At 42.3% G+C, this 22,326-nt stretch overlaps 1 protein-coding gene across 9 annotated transcripts in view; it reads left to right on the top strand.

Annotated features, from left to right (window-relative positions):
* Positions 1-8,702: 8,702 nt before the first annotated feature.
* Positions 8,703-22,326, top strand: part of TGFBR1 (transforming growth factor beta receptor 1) — a gene marked incomplete at both ends in the record, with an annotated part of 53,324 nt that continues 39,700 nt past the window's right edge. For all 9 annotated transcript variants that reach the window (XM_080709321.1, XM_080709320.1, XM_080709319.1 and 6 more), the window contains one exon: positions 8,703-8,787. In XM_080709321.1, coding sequence (XP_080565447.1) covers positions 8,703-8,787 — 85 coding nt within the window. The remainder of the gene's footprint in view (positions 8,788-22,326) is intronic.

Raw genomic sequence — 22,326 nt, 5'->3', positions numbered from 1 at the left:
CCAAGTACTGGAATTACAGGCATGCACCACCATGCCTGAAAAAATCTCCTTACTTTTAACTTTCCTTGTATGGAACTGCTGGGCACACCTGGACCCTCCATGATGCCCACAATTCACTACTTTCCCCTCCGCCATCACACAGTGATGGAAGGTCACTGTCAGGATTTGGTTGTAGCAGAGTTAACTGCTCTGGGTTCAGAGGAGTCAAACAAAAGCAGTTTGGCGATACAGGCCAAAGAAGTTCTGCTTCTGAACAAGTGCTTTCAGGCGCCTTCTTTCTCTTCAAGCTAATTTCTCCAAACGTTTGAGTTACTTCAGGAATTCTTTTCAGTGTTTTTTAATATTCTGCTTTATTTTCACTCAAAGGCTTTATCCTCCACTGTCCTGCTGCAGAGGGATTCCTTGAGGTTTCTTCATTCATGATCATTTCTGTAAATGTTCTACAAATACTGGAAAACAGAAGGAAACTCTGCTGAAAGGCCATGTGAGAGTATGTGTGTGAGTGTGTGTACGTGTGTGCATGCTTACTCTTGGTAGTGACCCTTGTTTATTTTTAACTACTCAAGCAGAGTTCTAGCATCTCTGTTGAATTCTGTCATCAAATGTGGACACCGTTGTTTGACTGTGTAGTTCTGGGTGTGCACAAAGCTTTGTGTGTGAGTGTGTGTGTGTTTAAAATTAGACTGGTGCTGGTGCCTGACAAAGAGGCTGCATGAGCATGCACTCTGTGACTTTTTTCTTTGTGCTTTTTCAGAACATGTGATTAAAGGGGAATTTGAGCCAGAGGAAGGGGTAGTGGCAACCCATTGAAAACCCTCCATTTGTTTTGACCACAGGGAGCTCTTCCTGATTATCCAGGAGAAAGGCCAGGCTCTGCCTGCAACAATGCATTGGATGAGGATGGAGGATAAAAAGGGAGGATATAGAATTTGAGTGAGGCAAAGCACCTAGTCGGACAGACAGCAAACAAGGCAAGAGTGATGGGTGATGTGCAGGCAGCCAGCGCTGGAAACCAATGAGGAAGCAGGATGTTTTGACAGAGCAGCAGCAGCAGCAGCAGCAGCAGCAGCAGCAGCAGCAGCAGCAGCAGGTGCCTGAGAAGCTGGGAAGTGACAACATTAGGGAGGTGGGGCTGAACACAGTAAACACCTATTCCCCTGGGCAGAGTTTGGGCCTGAAAGTCCTGTCTTAGCAAAGAGAATAATAAGAAGGAGGCTGGCTGGGCTAGACTGGGAGGAATAATTTGTCCAGGGGACCAAGGCCAGCCCAGGAATGCACTGAAAACCAAAGCCTACTCATCAGCCCACTAGAGGCTGTGCCCAGGGTAGGAGGCTGGGAGGCTGAATGCTCGGTACTCCATGGTTGGGACTGGTGCTAAGAACTGACTGCTGAGAGTCACAGGCTGCAGCTGTGGGACCACCTCTCAGGGCCAGAAAGAAGATGCTTAAATGGCTAGCCCCTCGTCCTAACTCAGAGGGGTCAGGAGGTTCACATCCCAAGCCCCACTGCAGTTCTCTGAAGTGTATGTGTTGGGGCTTGGGTGGAGGTAGCAACCACCAGAAGACATGTCTCCAGGGAACAAGGGAAACAGTGGGAAATAAGGACCTAATATTCTTCTGTCTTTAGCAGATTAACCAGTCCACAAAAAAAAAAAAAAAAGGAAGGAAGGAAGGAAGGAAGGAAGGAAGGAAGCAAGCACTTAAGGATTAAATATGTATGCACAAACACACTCACACAAATTAAATAAACATATAAATTCACATGCACAAAAAAACAGAATCCACTTTTGTTCCCCAGTATCTATGGGATATTTAAAAAGTCAATCACAAATGAAGAAAGAAATTAATAATTTTCTAAAGCAAAAAACATTGTCCATAGGTCATATTCTTTAACTACTGTGTGCTTAGAGTTAGATATTCATGACAAAAGTGTGCATGAAAACAAAACAATACAAAACAAAACAAAACATTTTCCTAAACTAACCCAAGCATTTGGGGAAACCAGCTTGAAAAACAAGGCTGGGGGTAGACAGCCTGTGAGCATATTTCTAATGTTAGAGAAGCAGAGAGACAATGCCAGGAGCTGAATTTCTCTGGTGCTCTATTGGCAAAGTAGCTTTTGTTTCAATTCTCTTGGATTCAATAATAGTTGCAACTGTGTTCTGCTGTAACCAGGAACCTGAGAGTGATTTTTAATTTGTCTGTGTGATGCAGGAGGGTAGGTAGTAGTAGGAGTTTTGTTCCTAGTAATTAGTAGATTGACCCTACCATGAAACAACAACAAACCAACCCCGCAAGCAAACCAAACAGTGAAAATGCAGGGGACTATGTCTTCCTAATTGAACTTATGAATTGGCAAGAAAGTAAGAGATTCTCAGGCCAAAATACTAAGTGAAAGAAAGAATTCAGCAGAGCATTTGGAGCGCTGCAGCTGGCTGTTTCTTTGAGGGTATTTACTGAATCAGATAAACTTGAGCTTCTGTTGTCTGGTCTCGAAGGGTCTAGGAGGCAAAGATCATGAGCCACCCAAGGCCCCTGGATAGTTTGCTTATAAAACCCCAAAGCTCTATACCTCCAGGGAAAGGATGGAGCAGAAATAACCGCTAATCCCACCTGCCCCTAAGAGATTGCAAGAACCTTTGTGTTGAAGCAAAAAGGAAAAGTAAAGCCATCACTGAGGATTTGGAGCCAGTATTATGCAGTTTAAAAACTAAATTCACATTACCATTGTGGTTCAAACACTAAACAAATGAAAAACATAAGCTGATAATTTCATCAGAGTAATCAGAGAATGGGAGTAGTCCAGGTAGCAGAAGTAAATGCAAAACCTTGATAAACAGATTTATATCTTTATATATCTTTATATCAGACCTCAAAGAATTTCCACACATAAAATCTCAAGGAAGCCGGGCGTGGTGGCACACGCTTGTAATCCCAGCATTTGGGAGGCTGAGACAGGAGGATGGCAGTTCGAGGACAGCCTCAGCTACTTACTAAGGCCCTTTGCAGCTCAGTGAGACCTTGTTTCAAATAAAGAGTAAAAAATAGGGTAGGGGGCATAGCTTGGAGTTTGAATGCCCCTGGGTTCCATCCCCAGACCCGCAAAAACAAAACAAAACAAAAACTCAAGGAAAATTGACACTTTTCAATTCAATAAAAAGATAAAAAGTAACTGCTTGCACAGAGGCACTATGAATGAGAAACAGACAGAAATAGACCCACAAGAATCCACATTCTAAAATGATCACATACAAACAGAACTATAAAATAATTATGACTGCTACAATTTTTTTTTTTCTTACGGTGCTGGAGATGGAGCCCAGGGGCATTCTACCTGTGAGCTACATCCCCAGCCCTATTTTTTTTTTTTTACTTTATTTTGAAACAGGGCCTCACTGAGTTGCAAAGGGGCTGAGGCTGGCTTCCAACCTGCACGATCCTCCTTTCTTAGCCTCCCAAATGTTGAGATTACACGCGTGCACCACCATGTCTGGCATTGTTATGCTGTTTTTAAAAAGATCAAATTGAAAATATAAGTTGGAAACCAGAAACTCTAGAGGAAGCCAAAATCAGAAAATAAGTGGTAAAAAGCATTTGTGAATGTGGACACATATTTCTTTCTTGATAGCCATCCTCCCTTTGCAATATGGTTTTGCAGCTCCTTTTACTTAAAAAAAAAATGGGGTCTATTTCCCCATTGAGTAGAGAAAAGCAAACTTCACCACAGTTTCTACTCTACCCTCAAGACGTACATCACTTCTGACATCAGATGCTTGGGGTTTCCTCCATGCACCAAGCGACTCTTCAGTTCTGTGATGGCCATAAGCTGGGTGCCCTCTAGTTTAATTCAATTTTGATAACCACTGGGAGATAGGATCAGATCCCACAGGCTGAGGGGTCAGTCCTCACTACTGTCACCCACCCAATTCCTACCAATGCCAGCCCAAAGTCCTGGGGCATTTTATCTGTGTTTCTGACCCACTGGCTATAAGTTGGGGTTCCCCCAACTCCCTCCTCTAGTTCTGTACATTTGTTAGAGCAGCTCACAGAATGTAGGTAAGCACTTACCTGTGTAAAGGATGCTACAAAGGGTGCAGATGAAGAGGGGGGCACGAGGCAAGGCATGGTGAAGGGGTGTGGAGCTCCTGCTCTCTCTAGAAACGCCAGCCTCCAGAAACCACACGTCACATGTTCAGGTACTTGGAAGCTCCCTGAAACTTGTCTCTTTGAATTTTCATGGAGATGTCATTACATAGGAATGATTGAAGTATGAAAAATCTGTGTCAAAATGATTGGACAAAAGGCTATGATCGAATGCCAGCAGACAGGTGGGGAAACCCAGCAAGGCTCTCTTTTTAGATTCTGCAGCATTCTTTCCTGGAGGTTAGGGGGCAGGACCCTTTCTCAAATGGGGGTCTTACCATCTGCTATTAGACAAGGTAGGGCACAGAGTTTCTTTTTGGCCAGCTCTGAGACAGAAAGGTGATGGAAGATTTAGTTTCTATGAATAACCTTCAGGAAGAGAAATTTTAGTTTCAATGGACTACCTTGGAGAGAAAAAGAAGCCAGGAATCATGGATAAAATTCAAACTATATATGTATACACACCCCTTTCATTAAATTTAGGCTCAACTTCATTCATGCCCAAACTAGTGAGGTGTGACAGAAATGAACTTAATGATGTGCTCGCTCTAAATCTAAAGCTCTGTGGTCTTGCCCACTTTCATTATCTTGGACCTCTGTGCTGTTATGCTCACAAGCCCAGGCTAACCTGCTGGAGCACGAAAAACTACCTGGAGGGGCTGATGTAGACCATCGTAGTCCTGTTCAGCCCCTAGTTGGCCTGGTCACCTCACAGCAGACTAATGGGAGAGCCCAGCTGAGGTCAGCTTAAATTGGTGTAGACCAGAAAAACTGCTCAGCCTACCCGCAGTCTGTGAAAAAATAATACATGGTCATCATTCAAGCAGTAAAGTTTTGAGGTGGACTTATGTTCAGTTAGCACTGTGGGTTAACAATAGCTAATATAATAGTATAAATAAAATCTTATAGGTTTAGAGAGAAATAAAGACACAATTATAGATAGAACAGGCCTATGACTAGAAGTGAAGTGTTCCAAGGTTAAAAAAAGAAAAGAGGTTTATCTCGTTCATGTAACAAGAAATAAGCAAGCATTTTAGAGCTGGTGCTCAAGGAATCTGTCAAGGACCTAGACTCGTTTTTTTCTCTCTACTCTCCCTAGTTTTGGAGGTCACCCTTATGTTTATAAGAGGCTGCTACAGTTCTAGGCATTGCAACACTGTTCTGGACAGAAAGAAAGAATGTGAATGTGATGTCTCCTCCTCCTCCTTCTTTCTCTTTCTCTCTCTCTCTCTCTCTCTCTCTCTCTCTCTCTCTCTCTCTCTCTCTCTGAGACTTCTGGCCTGTCATCCCAACTACTCATGAGACTGAGGTCAGAGGATCACAGTTCCAGCCCAGCCTGGGAAATTTAGGGAGACCTTTCTCCAAATAAAATTAAAAAGAAAAAGTGCTGGGGAGCTGGCCATGGTGGCACATACTTGTAATCCCAGTACTTGCTTGAGAGGCTGAGACAGGAGGATCCCAGGTTCGTGGCTGGCCTCAGTTACATAGTGAGACCTCTGAAACTTATTGAGACCCTATTTCAAAATAAATAATAAAAACTAAGGCTGAGGGTATACCTTGGAGGTAGAATGCCCCAGGGTTCAATCTCCAGTCACACACACACACACACACACACACACACACACACACACACACACGACTTCTCACATTTCACTGCCAGAACTGTGTCACCTGGCCATAATTCAAAGCAAGGAACCTGAAAAATTGGTCTTTTCTTTGTTTGTGTTTCCCTAGCTGAATTGCTTCCCCAAAAGAAATCAGGATTCTGTTATAAAGCAAATGCAGGAATGGATACAGATTAGACAATTAGCAGCTCCTGCTCTCTATTTTGGAGAAAGTATTTTACTTAAGGGAATAATCCAGAAGGGAAAGCAACAAATTACTCATCATAGACCCAGAGGCAGCATTGTGCAAAGGACAAGGCTCAGGCGTTGATTCTCCTAATCCCAGCTCTGTAGCGGACTTGCCCAGGGGTGATTTTGTTTCTTCCCCTTTAAATCAAGACATTGGAGTGAACCACTATATGCCTTTTTGAGAACCCATGGAGACTGAGAAGGGAATTAACATTTATGATAGATTCCTTATGTGCGATAGCTCTTTTAGACCTCACAGCAAAAAACATAAGTAGGCAATGTTATCTCAGTTTACACTGGGGGATGCAGTCTCTGAGAGACTAAGTAATGTTCACAGACTCACATCTAGTGAGTTAAGTAGCAGAGTCAGAATTCCAACCAGGGTCTGCAAGCCCCCAAAGTCAGATGCTTCTTTCCAAGGTCCAATATTTCTCAAAAGGCAAAAAAGCTTGTTCATTTTTATTTACTGAATTTTAAGAAAATCATATACATACATTTTTAATGTGGGCCTGGTGTAGCAGAATCACTGGAGTGGGTGGTGGTGGGGAACAGTGGGGCGTGTGCACATTCCTACATTGTCTTCAGAGGAGCTGAAACAGCCTTTATCTGCATTAGAAAAAGCTCTGTGAGCAATTTGGAGACACTTTAAAGTTTGAGAGCTATGATTTTAAACTTACAATTTATTGTTCCATTCTAACATAGTTTATTCATGGATTTGTGGCTCATGGAAATTTCCTTCTAATATCAGGAAGATACAATTTAAAAATAGCTTGCTTCTCCTTCCTGTTCCTCAGTTTCCTACTGAACACACTCAGTTCCATGGAAAATGTTAAGGACCAGGAGGTGTGCCCTGAAAGAGATTCTCACGCTGATTAACATAGGCTCTGTAAGGCAAAGGCATGAATTAAAATGAATTTAAATGCAGAGTAGAGTCATACAGAGCAGGCAAGGGGATGGGCAAAGGAGATGGCATTAACTAAATATTTACTGTGTTCCAGACACTGTTTGGAATACATTACATCATTGAAGAGGCCCAAGACATGTGACTCAAACCCTCTTATTTATAAACGGGATAGGTAGTTATTATTGTAGACATGAACAGAGAGAGACAATCACTTTTTGAGATGAACAGATGAACCATTCATTCATTCATTCATTCATTCATTGGTAAAATAAAAGTCTCTTGAGCTCTTATATCCTGCAAAACACTGCGAATAGAGCAGCAAAAAGGCAGAGACCTCAGGTGTGACAAGGTTCACCCAGTCGCCACAGATTGGGACTGGGCGGCAGTCTCTCCAGACTCCCGTGGACCTGAGTCAGACAATAGCTTGTGGTCCTGTAGCCCCAGCGGCAGGCTGAAAGGGTTAACTGACTTGCTCAAGTAAGCATCCTAACCAGGTGAGGGTGGGGGTGAATCCTGCAGGTCTCCAACTCTAGCTCCGGCCCTTCCAAGTTGGAGAAAATGCTCAGTGAGTAGCTCAAAAAACCAATCGATACTAGAAGCTGGCTGATTCCTGTGACCAAGCTTTATTTAATTCCGAGTTCAAATCACACAGAAAATAAAAAATTTTCTCCTTAAAAGGTTCTGCGGGGAAAAAAAAAAATGTTCTCTGTGCTATGCAACAGCCTCCTTGGCTGTGTTTGTGTCTGAAGAAAGGACTAGTCTGACAGGAAGAATTACAAATCTGGAGCTCATTTTGGCGTCCCAGAGGGAAGGTGGGTGGAGCGTCTCACAGTAAATTAGGAATTCAGAATGAAAACGTAGTTGAGTTTATTTGGGTTTTTAGTGACACCTTAGAATTATTACCCAGGCGCGTGGGGGACAGCTCAAAGTAATGAAGCCGGTTCCCCCTCTGCCCCGGGGGAGCTGGGTGCTAAGTAGGGGAATCTTCCTCCCTTGTGGGGTGGGGTGAGGGATACCTGGAGCAGGTAGGAGGAGAGGGCTGGAGAGCAGAACTGGGGTCCCGTTCTGCGTTCTGCAGAGGGGAGGGAGGCTATGTGGGGGTGTGTCTGAGATCAGGAGCTGGTGTCTGAAGCTGGGACCTGAGGACTTTGGGGCCTGTAGTTTGGGGAGTGGGACTAGGTTTGCGTGAACGCCGAGCGCAGGACGAAATAGTCTAGGATGCTGAAAGTTGAGGCGTGGGTCTGGGGAGGGGAAGTTGGGGAGGATGCAAGGACCTGGCCACTCTGCGGATGCAGGTGGTGTGCGCTGGGATTTGCGGATGTAGGACTGAGAACGGGAGGTCAGGGCGGGGTCGAAGGTAGAAGAAAAGAGTGCTGAGCAGCCACAGCCTTTCCCCAAAGCAACTCATCGCCCAGCCCGGAGGCTCCCTGGCGAAGAGGCCGGCTAGACCCTGCCCCCACCGCCCCTGGAGCGCGGAGCCGGGGCGGCGCTCGCGCGGGGCGGGGGTCTGGCGGCTCCGCCCCGGGGTGCGAGGGCGTGGCCAGAGCCTGGGCCCGCGGCTCACCATTGGCTGCCTGGCGGGCCCGCGGGCGGGGCTCCGGGCAGGGTCCCGCTCCGGCGCTCGCAGCCGGCGGGAGGCGGGGCCGGCGGGATTCCGGCAGCCAATGGGCGCGCGTCCCCGGAGCAGTTACAAAGGGCCGGAGCGAGGCCGCCGCGGCGGCGGGGGAGGTGGGGCGAGGCGAGGCTTGCTGAGGCGAAGCGGCGGCCGGGCCGGGCCGGGCCCCAGGCAGTGGCGGCGGGACCATGGAGGCGGCGGCCGCTGCTCGGCGTGGCCGGCTGCTTCTCCTCGTGCTGGCGGCGGCGGCCGCGCTGCTCCCAGGGGCGAAGGGTGAGCGGCGGCGGCGGCGGCGGCGGGCGCGGGGCGCGCGGGCGGGCCCGGCCTCTGGCTCGCTCCTGCTCTTTCTCAAACATGGCGCGGGGCCGGGGGCGCAGGTGGCGGCCGGGGCCGGGGCGCGGCGGCCACTCTGCGGCGGGCGGGGAGCGGGCGGGCGCGGCGGCGGCGTGCCGAGGCCCCTGGGCGGGCGCCGGGCGCGAGTGGGCGCGGGCCGGAGGTGCGAGGCCGGCGGGCGGGAGCGGCGTCGGCGTCCTCCCCGCCGGCTCCGGCTTCCCCGCCCACGCCGCCGGGCCGGGGCTGCGGTCGGGGCGCAGGCGGGCGGGGCGTGGGCGCCGAGCCCCAGGGCCCGGGCCTCGGAGGGGGCGCCTGGGGCGGGACCCTGGGGCTGCAGCGCCGGCTTGGACAGGAGGGGGTGCTTCTCCACGACACTCGAGGGATTTGGAAGCGGCGCCGCGAAGCTTTGTGTGCGAAGGAGGCGCGGAGATGCGCGGAATGTTTCTCCTTCCGTGCGTCTGGAAGTGTTGAAGCGAGTCCAGTAACCAGAAGGCTACGGATTGTTTTCGTAGTAGAAACTTGAACGTTTGCTCACTCTGCGGGGTGCATTGGAAGGTTTGAATGGGAATAACTCTGTGAATTGATCAAATGCTTTTATTTCCTCGAAGGAACGTCGCGTGTGATATTCCTTTTCTTGAGTGACAGTAGTCTCGGAATGAGACGTCTGGTTTTGCAAGGGAGAATGTTTCTGCGGGTTTCCAAAATATTAAATCAAGTTGTGACAAATGGTTGTCATCTCCGGTGCACACAGGAATGAAAAACTTTGAAATATACACTAAAATACAGAACTTCAGCACTAGCAATTAAAATACAGCAAAATACATTTTTGTTTCTGAAATTGGACACATGTTTAAGAAAAAACCCTCGAGACTGGTGATGGCAACTATTAATAGCTACTGTTTATTAAAAGTTTAATATAAATGCACAAAATACCCTAAAGTACATCGTCTGATTCCCATAACTAAACCTCAGGGTCTGTCCCATCTTACAGATGTGAAAACTGAAGCACAAGAGAGGTTAAGTAGATACTGAGCGTTAAGATTTACACTTGTTGCTCATTGTTTCCAAATCTGTAATTCTGATACACCAAGCGAACAGAACACCCCCCCCCCGTCATTTGATAAGCAATTGATACTTATTTTGCCCCACGATTTGAATGTCAGATTGGCTTCTTTCTCATGAATAGCACATTCCTGAGTCTCTGCCCACAAGTTTGTATTAGGGGAAACAGTGAATTTTTCCAAGTTGTCCTAAGGAGTGAGGCAAGGTAACTGTGTGGACAGGTGGGAGAAGCAATATAATTATGCATCAAACATGAGTAACAGTTACATACCACTTCTTGAATAATAGTTAACTCTCTTCCACTTTGGGTAGTACAAGTGTTCCTGCACTTAAATAACACTATTAGACTTACCTGGATCTTTATGCCCTGTAGGGGATTACAGTCTGCATAGGTACAGTACAAAGCTAGTGTAGATGATTACATTACCTGAAGCCCAGACTCCCTCACCTCATTTGCCTGCCCTCATTGGTTATTTTGATGCTTCAGTCTATCATTTTATACATCATTCTTCTTTTGGTACTGGGGGTTGAACTCAGGGACAGTCTACCTCCAAGCTATCCCCCCAGGCCTTTGTGTTTTGAAACAGTCAATAGGTTGCTGAGAATCTCACTACATTGCTGAGGCTGTCCTCAAACCTTCAGTCTTACTACCTTCTGTCTCAGCCTTTCAAGCACTAGGTTTACAGGCATGCACCACTGACACCCAACTCATTTCATACGTTCTGAAGAAGCTCACATGCTCTTTTTTCCTCTTTATAATTTGGTTTTCCCATATTGTCTGAGTGTCAGTTTTATATTTCTCTACCCAGCTTCTGCTCTCTTCAGTGTAGATTGCTCTAGGGAAATTGGTTCCACTTCTTTGGTACATAGTTAAGTACCACTATGTCTACATTTGTATCCTATGGGAGAATGCTTGTTCCCTTTCTGTCATTTTATAACATTTTTTAAGAACATGCCTAAAATACAGCTCTTCCTCCTTTTTTGTTCTGCAGCCATTAGCTTAGTCCTGCCTGTTATCCCTCAAACCTAGTTGCTTTCTAGTGTTTCTTTCCTCTAAGCTTTTCCATGGGCTATTCCCAAGCAAATCTTCCTGGACCATCCCTGTAAAAGTTTACAAGGCTTTCCATTTGTAGTCAGCACCTAAAGCAACACTTGTTACTCATGATTAGAACCATCTCAGAGTATCCAACCAAAGATCTCACTTCTCACTACTGCAAACCCTCAGTTCCAGTGACTTCTGGTTTCCTACCGACTCCTTACTGTTCAGCCTTTTCACTACATATGTAATTTTATGTCTTTTGCTGGAGAATAGTTTTCAGTCTTTCTGTGCTAGTTTAGGCCTCTTTGAACTCTTTACCTGCTTGTACAGTATGACTGTCCATTTCTACCATCTTGCATTGTTATTTAGCTGTATTATATTTTAGGTACCCAGAGGGCAAGAGTCATGCCTTTTCTTCATGACCTCAGAATCTAACACTATGTTTTATATTCTGTTCTACATACATGCCTAATTAGATGAATTTCATTTGATGAGTAGTCTTACTGTTTTATGTAAGTACAGGTAATATAGTATTAATTGATAATTCTGTATATATAATCAGGAAAAGGTGTATGGTGTAGTGAAAGAGGCAGTTGATTTGGCTATTAGTCCCCAATTCACTTCTAGCCATGTAGACAGTGGGTATTAGCTATATTTGCCTAATTCAGTAGATTGTGAAAATCAAATGAGAAACTGCATATTTAAGTTTGAGGTTGCTAGTTTGCACTGTTAGGAGTGATGTTCAGCCAGCAATTCTCATTGGGCCTCTTGTGTTTTAATTCGTTAACCATCTTTTCTGATTGGTTAGTACCCTGTAGTGCCAGTTGTTAAATATTTTTAGTATCATTCCTGTAAAGAGACATTAGTATTCAAAGAGGGCAATAATTACTGTAGGCTGACGTTACTGAGGAAAGCTTCTTGAATATTTGGGGCTTAAACTGTCTTTGAAGGGTGGCTAGAATTTAGATAGGCAGAGAGGAAGATTTGGTAAGTATTAGAGTTCTTTAAGTTGTGTCTCCAACTGGCCTGTTGCCTACTCCAGGGCAGGAAACAAAGGCTTTATTGACAGACTAGCAAGTTACTCTTTAGTGTTAGGTTTCTTATATTGTGGGGTTTGGATATATTTCCCCCCTTTCCCCCCTCCAATCCTATAAATTCCATAATATATGGCTAGAAACAAAACAGAAAGGTAATGTGGTGGACTGAGTGGAGATTAATATGATGGGATGCCCAATCCTATAAATTCCATAATATATGGCTGGAAACAAAACAGAAAGGTAATGTGGTAGACTGAGTGGAGAATAATATGATGGGATGCCCACCAGTACTAAGCATTCTAATTGTGAAAGTCATAGGTATATCATCACTTCAGTTTACAAATGGAAAAGTACAACTCATAGTAGGTGAATTTCTCATGGTTGCACAAAGGCAGAACTGAGGTGGGAATTTTGATTTTTCTGATTCTAAATATTGTGTCCTATATGTTGCTTTAAAATGTGAATGACTTGAGGATGAGGGAGGATTGGGATTAGTGAGGTGACTTCCCAAAGCAAAGTTAGTTGGTCTTGAATTTCACAGAATTTACTAAAAGTGAGTTCTGCAGGTGTGGGAGGGAGGGAAAATGATTATAAGTTACAAGTCTTCATGAGAAAGGCATCTTTTTAATTGCTGATAAAAAGGATCTAGAATAAAAAGGACCAATTGAGAAAAATTGGCCTCTATAGTAGTTTGGAAGCCCATCTTGGGTAAATGTGTAATTGATTTAGGGTGTGTTCAAAAGATCTTGGTTAGGTGTAGAATTTTAGGTAATCTACTTTGCTGATAAAATTAAATGGGGCCCTGTCCTGGTGGTATATATCTGTAATCCCAGTCCTTGGGAGTTTGAGACAGGAATGCAGGATTGAAGCCAGTGTGTGATAATTTAGCAAAACCCTGGTTTTTTTATATTTCAGAACTGGGGGCTGAACCCAGGGGCATTCTACCTCCAAGCTACACCTTGAACCCTGTTTTTTTTTATTCTTTATTTTGAAACAGGGTCTCACTAAGTTGTAGAGGGCTTCACTACGTAGTTGAGGCTGGCCATGAACCTATGATCCTCCTATCTAAGCCTACCAAGTACTGGGATTATAAGCGTGCTCCACCACTCCTGGCAAATCCCTGTTTTAAAATAAATAGGCCTGAAAGTGTAGCCCAGAGGTAGAATGCCCTTGGATTCAGTCTCCAGTTACACACACACACACACAGACACACACACACTCTATGGGGAACTGACATCAAAATCTGATCAAAATAATCATGAGGGAAATAAACTTTGTTTCTGTGGGGAAGGCTGCTTAAATGAGAGGGACCTTTGCTAAAAGGTTCTAGGTCTGGTTGAAAGTTTCCTAGACTCAACACTATTCTTGTAGTTCCATTGTGTTGCATCAGGTATGTTCATGTGTAATTGCAGTCACTTCTAAAAATGCTGTTATCCCATGGATAGCTCTTGTGATGTGAGAACAGGTCTTTTTAAACCACAGAGCCCCCTGCAGATGTTGGCAAACCACATGCCCTTTGCTGCTCTTTTTGGTCATGGCTTACATAATGCAGAGTTTTCTGAACAGATGGACTGTGGTTTCATATCATGTGATTGGGTCACATCTTTGCTTCCTGCTTTTGGAATTGAGGGCAGATGCTGGCATGTTTCTCAGGGATTTTAATGTTTTGTCTCATAGAACTGGCTCTAGGAAACTTGGAGTCTTCTCAAACTTATGGTCTGTTTTGACCAAGCTATACCCCAGTATTTAGGATTAGATTTCATGCCTTTTTTTTATTTTTTTATTTTTTGGTGGTACTGGGGATGGAACCCTTCTACCTCCAGGCTGCATCCCCAGACCTATTTTATATTTTTATTTGGAAACAGGGTCTCTTAAGCCAGCGAGGGGCTTTGAACCTGTATGATCCTCCTGTCTCTGCCTCCCAAGCATGGGGGATTACAAGCATGCGCCACCACACCTGGCTTTAATGCCTTTCTTAATGGACCGTTCTCAATGATAAATCCAAGAAGTCTCCACAAATGTTAAAATTTGCTGCTACTCTAAATAAAAGTTATTTTTAGTTTGATATCTGCCCAGGTAATGCAAATAAGTTTCTGATAACTTTCCTTAGTATGAACTTGTAATTGGGTGACTTGTCAGTTTCTCTCTTAGATATCCCTTTCTCAAACACCAGTGGAGGAAATCGGATTGTTTTCTGGTCTAGTTTTATAGACTAAATCGGGCCTTTTATAAACCTGGTTGCTCATTTTGGCAGTCTAAAAGCAATACTCTTTTTTTTTGGGGGGGTGGTACTGGGGTTCCTGGAAACCCTTCTACCTCCAGGCTACACTCCCAGACCTATTTTTATATTTTTATTTAGAAACAGGGTCTCTTAAGCCAGCGCGGCTGGCTTTGAACCTGCGTGATCCTCTTGTCTCCGCCTCCTAAGCGAAGGGATTACAAGCGTGCGCCACCACACCCGGCAATACTCATTTTAAAGAATGATTTCTAATTTAAAATGTCTTGTGGAAGCCGGGCATGGTGGTGCACGCTTGTAATCCCAGCACTTGGGAGGCTGAGACAGGAGGATCGCTTAGGTTCAAAGCCAGCCTCAGCTACTTATTGAGGCTCTCATATTTAGTGAGACCCTGTTTCCAAATAAAGTATAAAATAGGTCTGGGAGTATAGCCCGGAGGTAGAAAAGCCCCTGGGTTCCACCCCCAGTACCACACAAAAAAGTCTTGTGGACTGTATATGGGGCTGCATTGGCATTACTTTGAAGGAATAAAAGAATGTGGTAGCCATCCTCCCTGCCTCATCGCATTTAATTTTCATAAGCAGCTTGAATAGTAGTTATACAAAACCTTTTTACTTATATGCTGGTTAGTTTCCAAAAGACTCAAAATAAGTCCCTTTGTCTGCAGGTCTTAGTGCTAGACCATTACAGATGCTATTTTCGCTTCTGCTTGGAGTTTCCTGTTGGCTATCTTATTAAATAATTATCCTGCTACTGTTTTGCTTCATGAACCAAATATTGGTGCCAGTATATCTGCAGATTATCTTTAATTTTCTGTTTGAATTGATCTAACTGAAGTTTGATTTCCTTCCAGTTTTGAAGGCAGACTCAACTGAGTGACTTCATTCCCCCAGATTTAATGAAGTCTTTGTTTATAAGAATAGGTATACAAGCCTTGACATACTTTTCTTGAATTAGATTCTAATCAGTATATATTTCCGGGACTCACTTTTCAAAGAGGATAAGATAACTCCTAACTTGCATGGTCATTGTGAAAATAATATACAACAGTGTAAAGTACCTAGAATAAGCCCAACATCATTTGGTATTCACTAAATGGGAATTATTAATAAAGGACTGTCTTTTGGAAGAGCTAGAATTGATTGGTAGTGAGAGGCAAATTTCGGTTCAATATTGGGAAGGATTTTATCAACAATAATTACCATAAAATGGAACATTGTAAGATAGTATGTTCCTTGTCACTAGAACTATTCAGGAAGAGACTAGATAGCCTTCTGTCTGAAAATCTGTAGAAGGTAGGAGGTTGAACTTGTTTATCTCTAAGTGCTGTTTCTACTCTAAAATTCTGTACTTTCAGGTGTAGTCCAAACTTGCTTACTTACTGTTTTTAGTCAACACATAGGCTAACATTTCCTAGGATTCACTATTTCAAAATGAGCATGATCTTGTAACTTCCTTATTATATGAGGAAAGTTCACTTATTGTCTCATATTCTGACTGCTTTCCAGAAAAGGATTTATTAAGTTTGAAATAAAAACCAATTTAGTAAGACTACAACTAATGAACCCAAAAGATAAGAACAGTTAGTAAAAGGAGAAAAGAAAGAGAACATGTACTTATAACTTTAGCTAAGGAAAGCTTTGGAAGTTGACCACAAAACTTAACTCTGAGTTTTCTAGGGGCAAGTGCAAGTAAGGAAATTTGATAGTTTACATCAATCTCATTGCTTATTATTGAGAATTCATGAGGAAACTGCCATTTTTGTTAAAACAGATTGCAATGCACAGAGACTCTCCAGATGGTAAGGAGTGTGGCTGGACCTGCAGTCTAGTTTCTTGTTCTCAGGCTTCCTATTTACACATTGAGGGTTCAGTTTAGTACTACTGCCACCATCTTCTCCAGGTTAAGGCTCTGACCCAAGTATGGACACACTAGTCTTTCCTTAATGGCAGTGGAACAGCTGATGTAAAACTAGGATATTTAAATCGGGCTTTGCTTAAAACTGAAGGATAGCCGGGTGTGGTGGCACACTCTTGTAATCCCAGTACTTGGAAGGCTGAGACAGGAGGATAGTGGTTCATGGACAGCCTCAGCTACTACTTAGTGAGGCCCTTTGCAACTCAGTGAGACCTGTTTCAAAATAAAGAATAAAAAATAGGGCTGGGGGTTTAGCTTGGAGGTAAAATGCTGTGAGTTCCAGTCCAAGTATTGCAAAAAAAACCAAAACCAAAACAAAACAAAACAAAAAAACTTGAAGGGATAACAAATAGAGAGCAACATGAAACTATTTAGCCTCTTTACAAGGCATTTTCCTATCTTTATCTTTTGGCCTGTTTTTTTTTTTTTTTTTTTTTTTTTCATTTGACAGATATCATTGGAGTACTGCCACCAAAGATGGACAGAGCCTGACATATACGCTTCTTCAATCAGGCCCAAGTAGGCCAGGTCCAGACAGTAAAAGTTTTTGCTTGGATTCTTGTCTTAAGAACTGCCTTATTTCTGGGTGATGGATGTTGGGAATAATGACTATAGGAGAGAACACACTCAGAAAGTGTGACTCTACCTTACCTGTCTCATATCACCCTAATACTCATGTAAAAAATACCCACATGCATTAGCATGAGGGGCATTCTTTGGTTAGAAACATTCTGATTTTATTGAGAAAAACAAGCCTCCTGCTCTTCAGAATCTGTTTTAGAAGACTTTGTATAGAGACTCTTGGGAAATAAAAGTGAATAATTTGTATTCATTATGTATAGGGATTTATTTTTCTTGTTCTGCAGTTATTAGTTACTTTAGGTCTGTTCCAATGTTTTCTTATTTTCTCAAATCAGGAGTGAACCTTCTTAATTTTGTTCACTTGCTCTAGGATAACCATTCCATCTAGATTCCTAGGTGTGAACCTCACTGTTTACATAATAGTGAATATTTATAGTTCTAGGACACCTTGTGCAGGCATCCTGTTAACATTTCTACAATATAAGATCCTTAAATATGCACTGAATTAATGAAGAAAAAAATTGGCTTTTTTCTACCAGAAACTAGGACTAATATATTAACATATTTGATTGCACTGAACATGGAGGATATATCTAAACTTGAGAAACAATAGGAATGGGAAAACAGTAATTGTGGCTTTTCATTTGTATATAAATATACATGCACCACATATGAGACATATGAGATGTGTTTCTTTATTTTGTTTTATTGCTTGATATATTCATTCCCAAATTGGACTATAATGTGCTCTAATTGAGTCTCTTTGTTTAGCACATGGCTGTTGATTTGAATATTCTCCAATTGAAAAACTGACATTTTATTTTTGTTATTCAATGTGTAACAGATGTAAATAAAAACATCAAGATGGTCTGTTCAACAATAATTATATATAATTATTTTACCAAAATAAAGAAGTTAAAGTCAATTTAGTTTATCTCATTTCACATTTGGTAAAATAATTACAAACCAGGGGCCAGTCGTCTTGTGTTTCTCAATGAGGAAAGATAATTTCTGATTGCAGGTCCCATCAAAGTATTGTAAAATTACTGAAAAATGTAACTTAATGCTGTAGATTGTTTCCATAGTGTTTAATTTTTTTGTTTTTCTCTCATTTTTATCCATATATAAGGTTGAGTGTTTCTGCTTTCATATACTGTGATCTAAATTATTTCTTCTACTTTATACTTTGATTTTATTTTTTTGCGGGTCTGTGGATGGAACCCAGGGGCATTCAGCCTCCGATTTACACCCCTGCCCTATTTTTTATTCTTTATTTTGAAACAGGGTCTCACTAAGTTGCAGACGGTCTCACTAAGTAGCTGAGGTCCACAAACTGCGATCCTCCCGTCTCAGCCTCCCAAATGCTGGGATTACAAGTGTGCGCCACTACGCCCGGCTTACTTTATACTTTTGTTTGTTTAAAAAAAAAAAGACCACATAAGTATTCTCCTAGCTAGATCCCACCTATTATGTAAATTTTGTCAGATCCAGTTTGCCCTTGCTTTATGATGGAAAAATGGAAAAGAGGAGAATTTTAAGGGGTTTAGTTGTCAGGCAGAAATCTTAAGGGATGCTTTGCAAGGACCAATAAGTCCAGAATTAGCTGTGCACTACAAATAGTGTGCTCTGAGCAAATAATTGCCCAAAGCTATCCGGAACATCTTTCTAATTTAACTTAGGGTCTCTGGAAGTAGGAAAAACATTTCATAGAACAAGTTGATACATCACTTGTGAACTGTCATTAACCATAGCAAGAGCCTAGTAATTTTTGACTTGTAAATAGATATCATAATTCTGCAAGATATTTAGACCTTGTCTTCAATTCTTCAGGAAAAATAATGCCTTTGGCTCTGAGAGACCTTTATCTTTAAACTATCTCTCTCCTGGAGTCTTTTTCAGTAATCCATGATGTTACCAGTAACTGGAAACCCATCATATGCCTAATGTCAAGTCTATTGATATCCAGATTTTGATATCTGAAAACTGTTATTAGCTTGGTTACAGTATATCCCAAGCTTCAGTTTTCATATATATAGTTTAGTCTCAAAGGACAAGTGTTCCCCTGAAAGGAGTTCAATTTTTTTTTTTTTTTTTGGTGGTACTGGGGTTCCTGGAAACTCTTCTACCTCCGGGCTACACTCCCAGACCTATTTTATATATTTTTAAATTTGGAAACAGGGTCTCTTAAGCCAGCGAGGCTGGTTTCGAACCTGCGTGATCTTCCTGTCTTTTCCTCCCAAGTGAGGGGATTACAAGGGTGCACTACCACGCCCAGCAAAGGAGTTCAATTTAACACTAGATGTTGTATCCTTATGTCCCAAGGGAAGTCCACTATTCAGTGGTTAGAAATATTATAAAATCTTATAAAAAATTAAGTATTATAGAAACATTAGAAGGGCCTTTCCATTTTGACTAGCTTTTCTGTTCTTGCATGGTATATTTAACTATGTTCTTCTAGGAGGCAACCTAGAATTGAACTGCGTACTTTGGCATATTGTTTGATGGGGATGAACATTTCAGATGAGAGAAGGCAAGATATTAACATTTTTGTAACTAATGTAGTTCACTGAGTCTTCAAGATTTCTAAGTTGCATCTCTCATCTTTTGTGGCTAGATTCAGTCATTTTTTTCTTCTGCAAAGAGCAGGAGTGTTTTATAAAGCTAAATGCCAAGATAATGAAGAGTAGAAAGTGGGGTTTCTGTTCCTCACTATTTGACAAACGGCATATCTTCTCATGTAGTGCCAGTCTCATCCCTGACACAAGACGGTGAGGGTCATATTTGGCCATATTGGCCATTGGCCATATTTGGGTGCCTGGTCAATGGGCTGCTTTCAACTACAGCTAAGTAGATATTGTTGCCATCAGTGACTCCATCATTGACTTCAACTACATGGTTTACATGTTCTAGTACGACTTTACCATGGCAAGTTCAATGGCATGGTCAAGACTGAATGTGAACTGGAAACTTATCATCAATGGAAAATCTATCTACATCTTTCAGGAGTGAGACCCCTCAACATCAAATGAGGCAGTGGTAGTGCTGAAAATGCTGTGGAATCCATTGGTATCTTCATTACCATGGGGAAGGCTGGGGCTCACCTGAAGGGTGTAGCCTATAGGCCATCATCTGTTCCCCTTCTGCCGAAGCCCCCATATCTGATGGGTGTGAACTGTGAGGAGTACAACTCTCTCAAGACCATTAGCAATACCTCCTGCACCTCTAATTGCTTAGCTCTTGGTGAAGGTCATCCACAACAACTTTGGCATTATGGAGGGCCTCACCACAGTCCATGCTATTACTGCCACCCAGAAGACCATGGATGGCCATCTAGGGAATCACAGTGTGACGTTCATGGGCTGTCAAAACCACCCCTGTGCTGGCCCTGCCAAGGCTGTGGGCAAGGTCATCTTTGAGCTGAATGGGAAGCTTACTAGCATGGCCTTCTGTGTGCCCACCACCCAGCGTATTTGTCATGGATATGACCTGTCACCAGGTATGAAGAGAAAGCTGTCAGGTAGGATACCAAGAATATGGTGAAGCAGGCATTAGAGGGCCTCCTAAAGGATATTCTGGCCCATTCCAAGGTCCAGATGATCTCCTGTGACTTTTAATTGTGATGTCCACTCTTGTACTTTTGATGCTAGGAGTCTAGGTAACTCATGCTACTACAGTGAAGTTCTTGGGCTAGTCCTGGCTAGTCTTATTACTGAAATACTCTGTATGAGTTATCTGAATGGAGAAATCTCCTGTGAGTGTTCACTCCTTATGTGTCGATGGTTTATATTGTATCGTCATTATTATTATTTTTGGTACTGGGGTTCCTAGAAGCCCTTTTACCTCTGGGCTACACTCCCAGACCTATTTTTTATGTTTTTTTATTTGGAAACAGGGTCTCTTAAGCCAGTGCGGCTGGCTTGGAACCTGCGCGATCCTTCTGTCTCCGCCTCCCAAGCGTGTGCCACCACGCCCGGCGTATTGTCATTACTTCTTAGAGCTGTCTAAAGATCTAGAATAGAGACTGGCATGTAGTGGGAACTCTAAAGGAATGTTGAATAAATGTATAAGCAAAATTTTGTATGTTGTTAGGTCCTGGGCACCATGCTAATGTAGAACCTTACTCATATCTTCATTTAATTCTCAAACCTCTAGTTACTGGTACTATTATGAGTTTAGGAAATAAATTGAGAAAATTTGGGCTCAGATAAATTCAGTGACTTCTTTAGGATTACTGCATGGCTGACTGCTAGAGATAGAATTCAAACTAAATCTTTTTGTCCTCGAATTTCATGAGCTTAATCATTGTTTTTATAATACCAACTAGTCAAGCTATGTAAAAGCATGTTTAGGTGTGTGTGGGGGAGATTCAGTTATTGTTTCAGCATTCACCATCAGATTTATGTTTCTCAAAAAAAAAATTACGTTTCTCATTTCAGGGCCTGGGATAAAGCTTAGTGCCACATCTACTTTCTATGTTAACATGCCCCCTCAAACCCATTGAATTGGACAAAAACAAGAAAATTCCCTGATAGACCTATAATCATCCTGTCTTAGGCAGCTTTACTTTCTGTACTCTATTCAGTTGATGATAGAACCTTTTCCCTGTTCTTAAGCATGCTTTTAAATATCAGTTATAATGGTGATATGGGCTTTCACTTATAATTGTATCATAATTTATTCTGTTGTTCATTCATAGAGCTTTCTTTTTTTTCTTTTTTCTTTTTTTTTTTTTTGTAGTACTGGGGATTGAACTTGGGCATTCTGCCTCTGAACTACATCCCTCTTTTTAAAATTTTTTTATTTTGAAATAGGGAATCACTAAGTTAGCATGCACTATTTTCAAACATGTGTTCTTCCTGTCTCCACCTCCCAAGTACTGGAATTACAGAAGTGTCACTGTGCCCAGCCCATAGAGGTTTTCAGTCATAAAATGTTATACTAGATATCTGCGTGCTTAAAATTTCACTCTCACCTGCTATTATTTTTTTAGACTAAATTCCAAGAACCAGAATTAATGGATTAAAAGATAAAAAGTTTTAAAAAGACTTTTTTTTTAATATACTGGTAAATTATTTTCCAGAAATAACTTAGTTTTGAAATCAGCATGGAGTAGCTATGCTCCATAGGATGAATATGAAGAGAGTACAGGAAAAAAGGATGGAACATAGTTATTTTAAGTATTTATTTATTTTGGTACTGGGAATTGAACCCAGGGGTACTCTGCCACTGAGCTCTACCCCTGGTCCTCTTTTAGTTTGAGACTGGATCTTACTAAGTTGTCTAGGTTAACCTCAAACTTGAAATCCTCCTATCCCAGCTTCCTAAGTAGTAGCATATATGATAATACTCAGCTTTATTATTATTTTTATAACTTCAAATACATATAATGTACTCACATTTTTCAAAGTTCAACACACAGTTTTCAAAAGTATGAATTGTTATGTAGTGGTCTTTTCCTACTTCTATTCTCTAGGTATCTGGTTCCTTTTCTTGGAAGTGATATTACCTATTTCTTTTGTATTCTTCTAGGAAGATACTATGTAATATATAACATTAGGCCAGTAAGTGCCTGAGAGCCTGCCTGCTTTCTCCCCTCCCCTCCTTCC

This window comes from Muscardinus avellanarius (assembly GCF_963383645.1).
Source record: "Muscardinus avellanarius genome assembly, chromosome: 13".
Taxonomy (NCBI): Eukaryota; Metazoa; Chordata; class Mammalia; order Rodentia; family Gliridae; genus Muscardinus; species Muscardinus avellanarius.
This window is presented reverse-complemented; position numbering and strand designations above follow the sequence as displayed.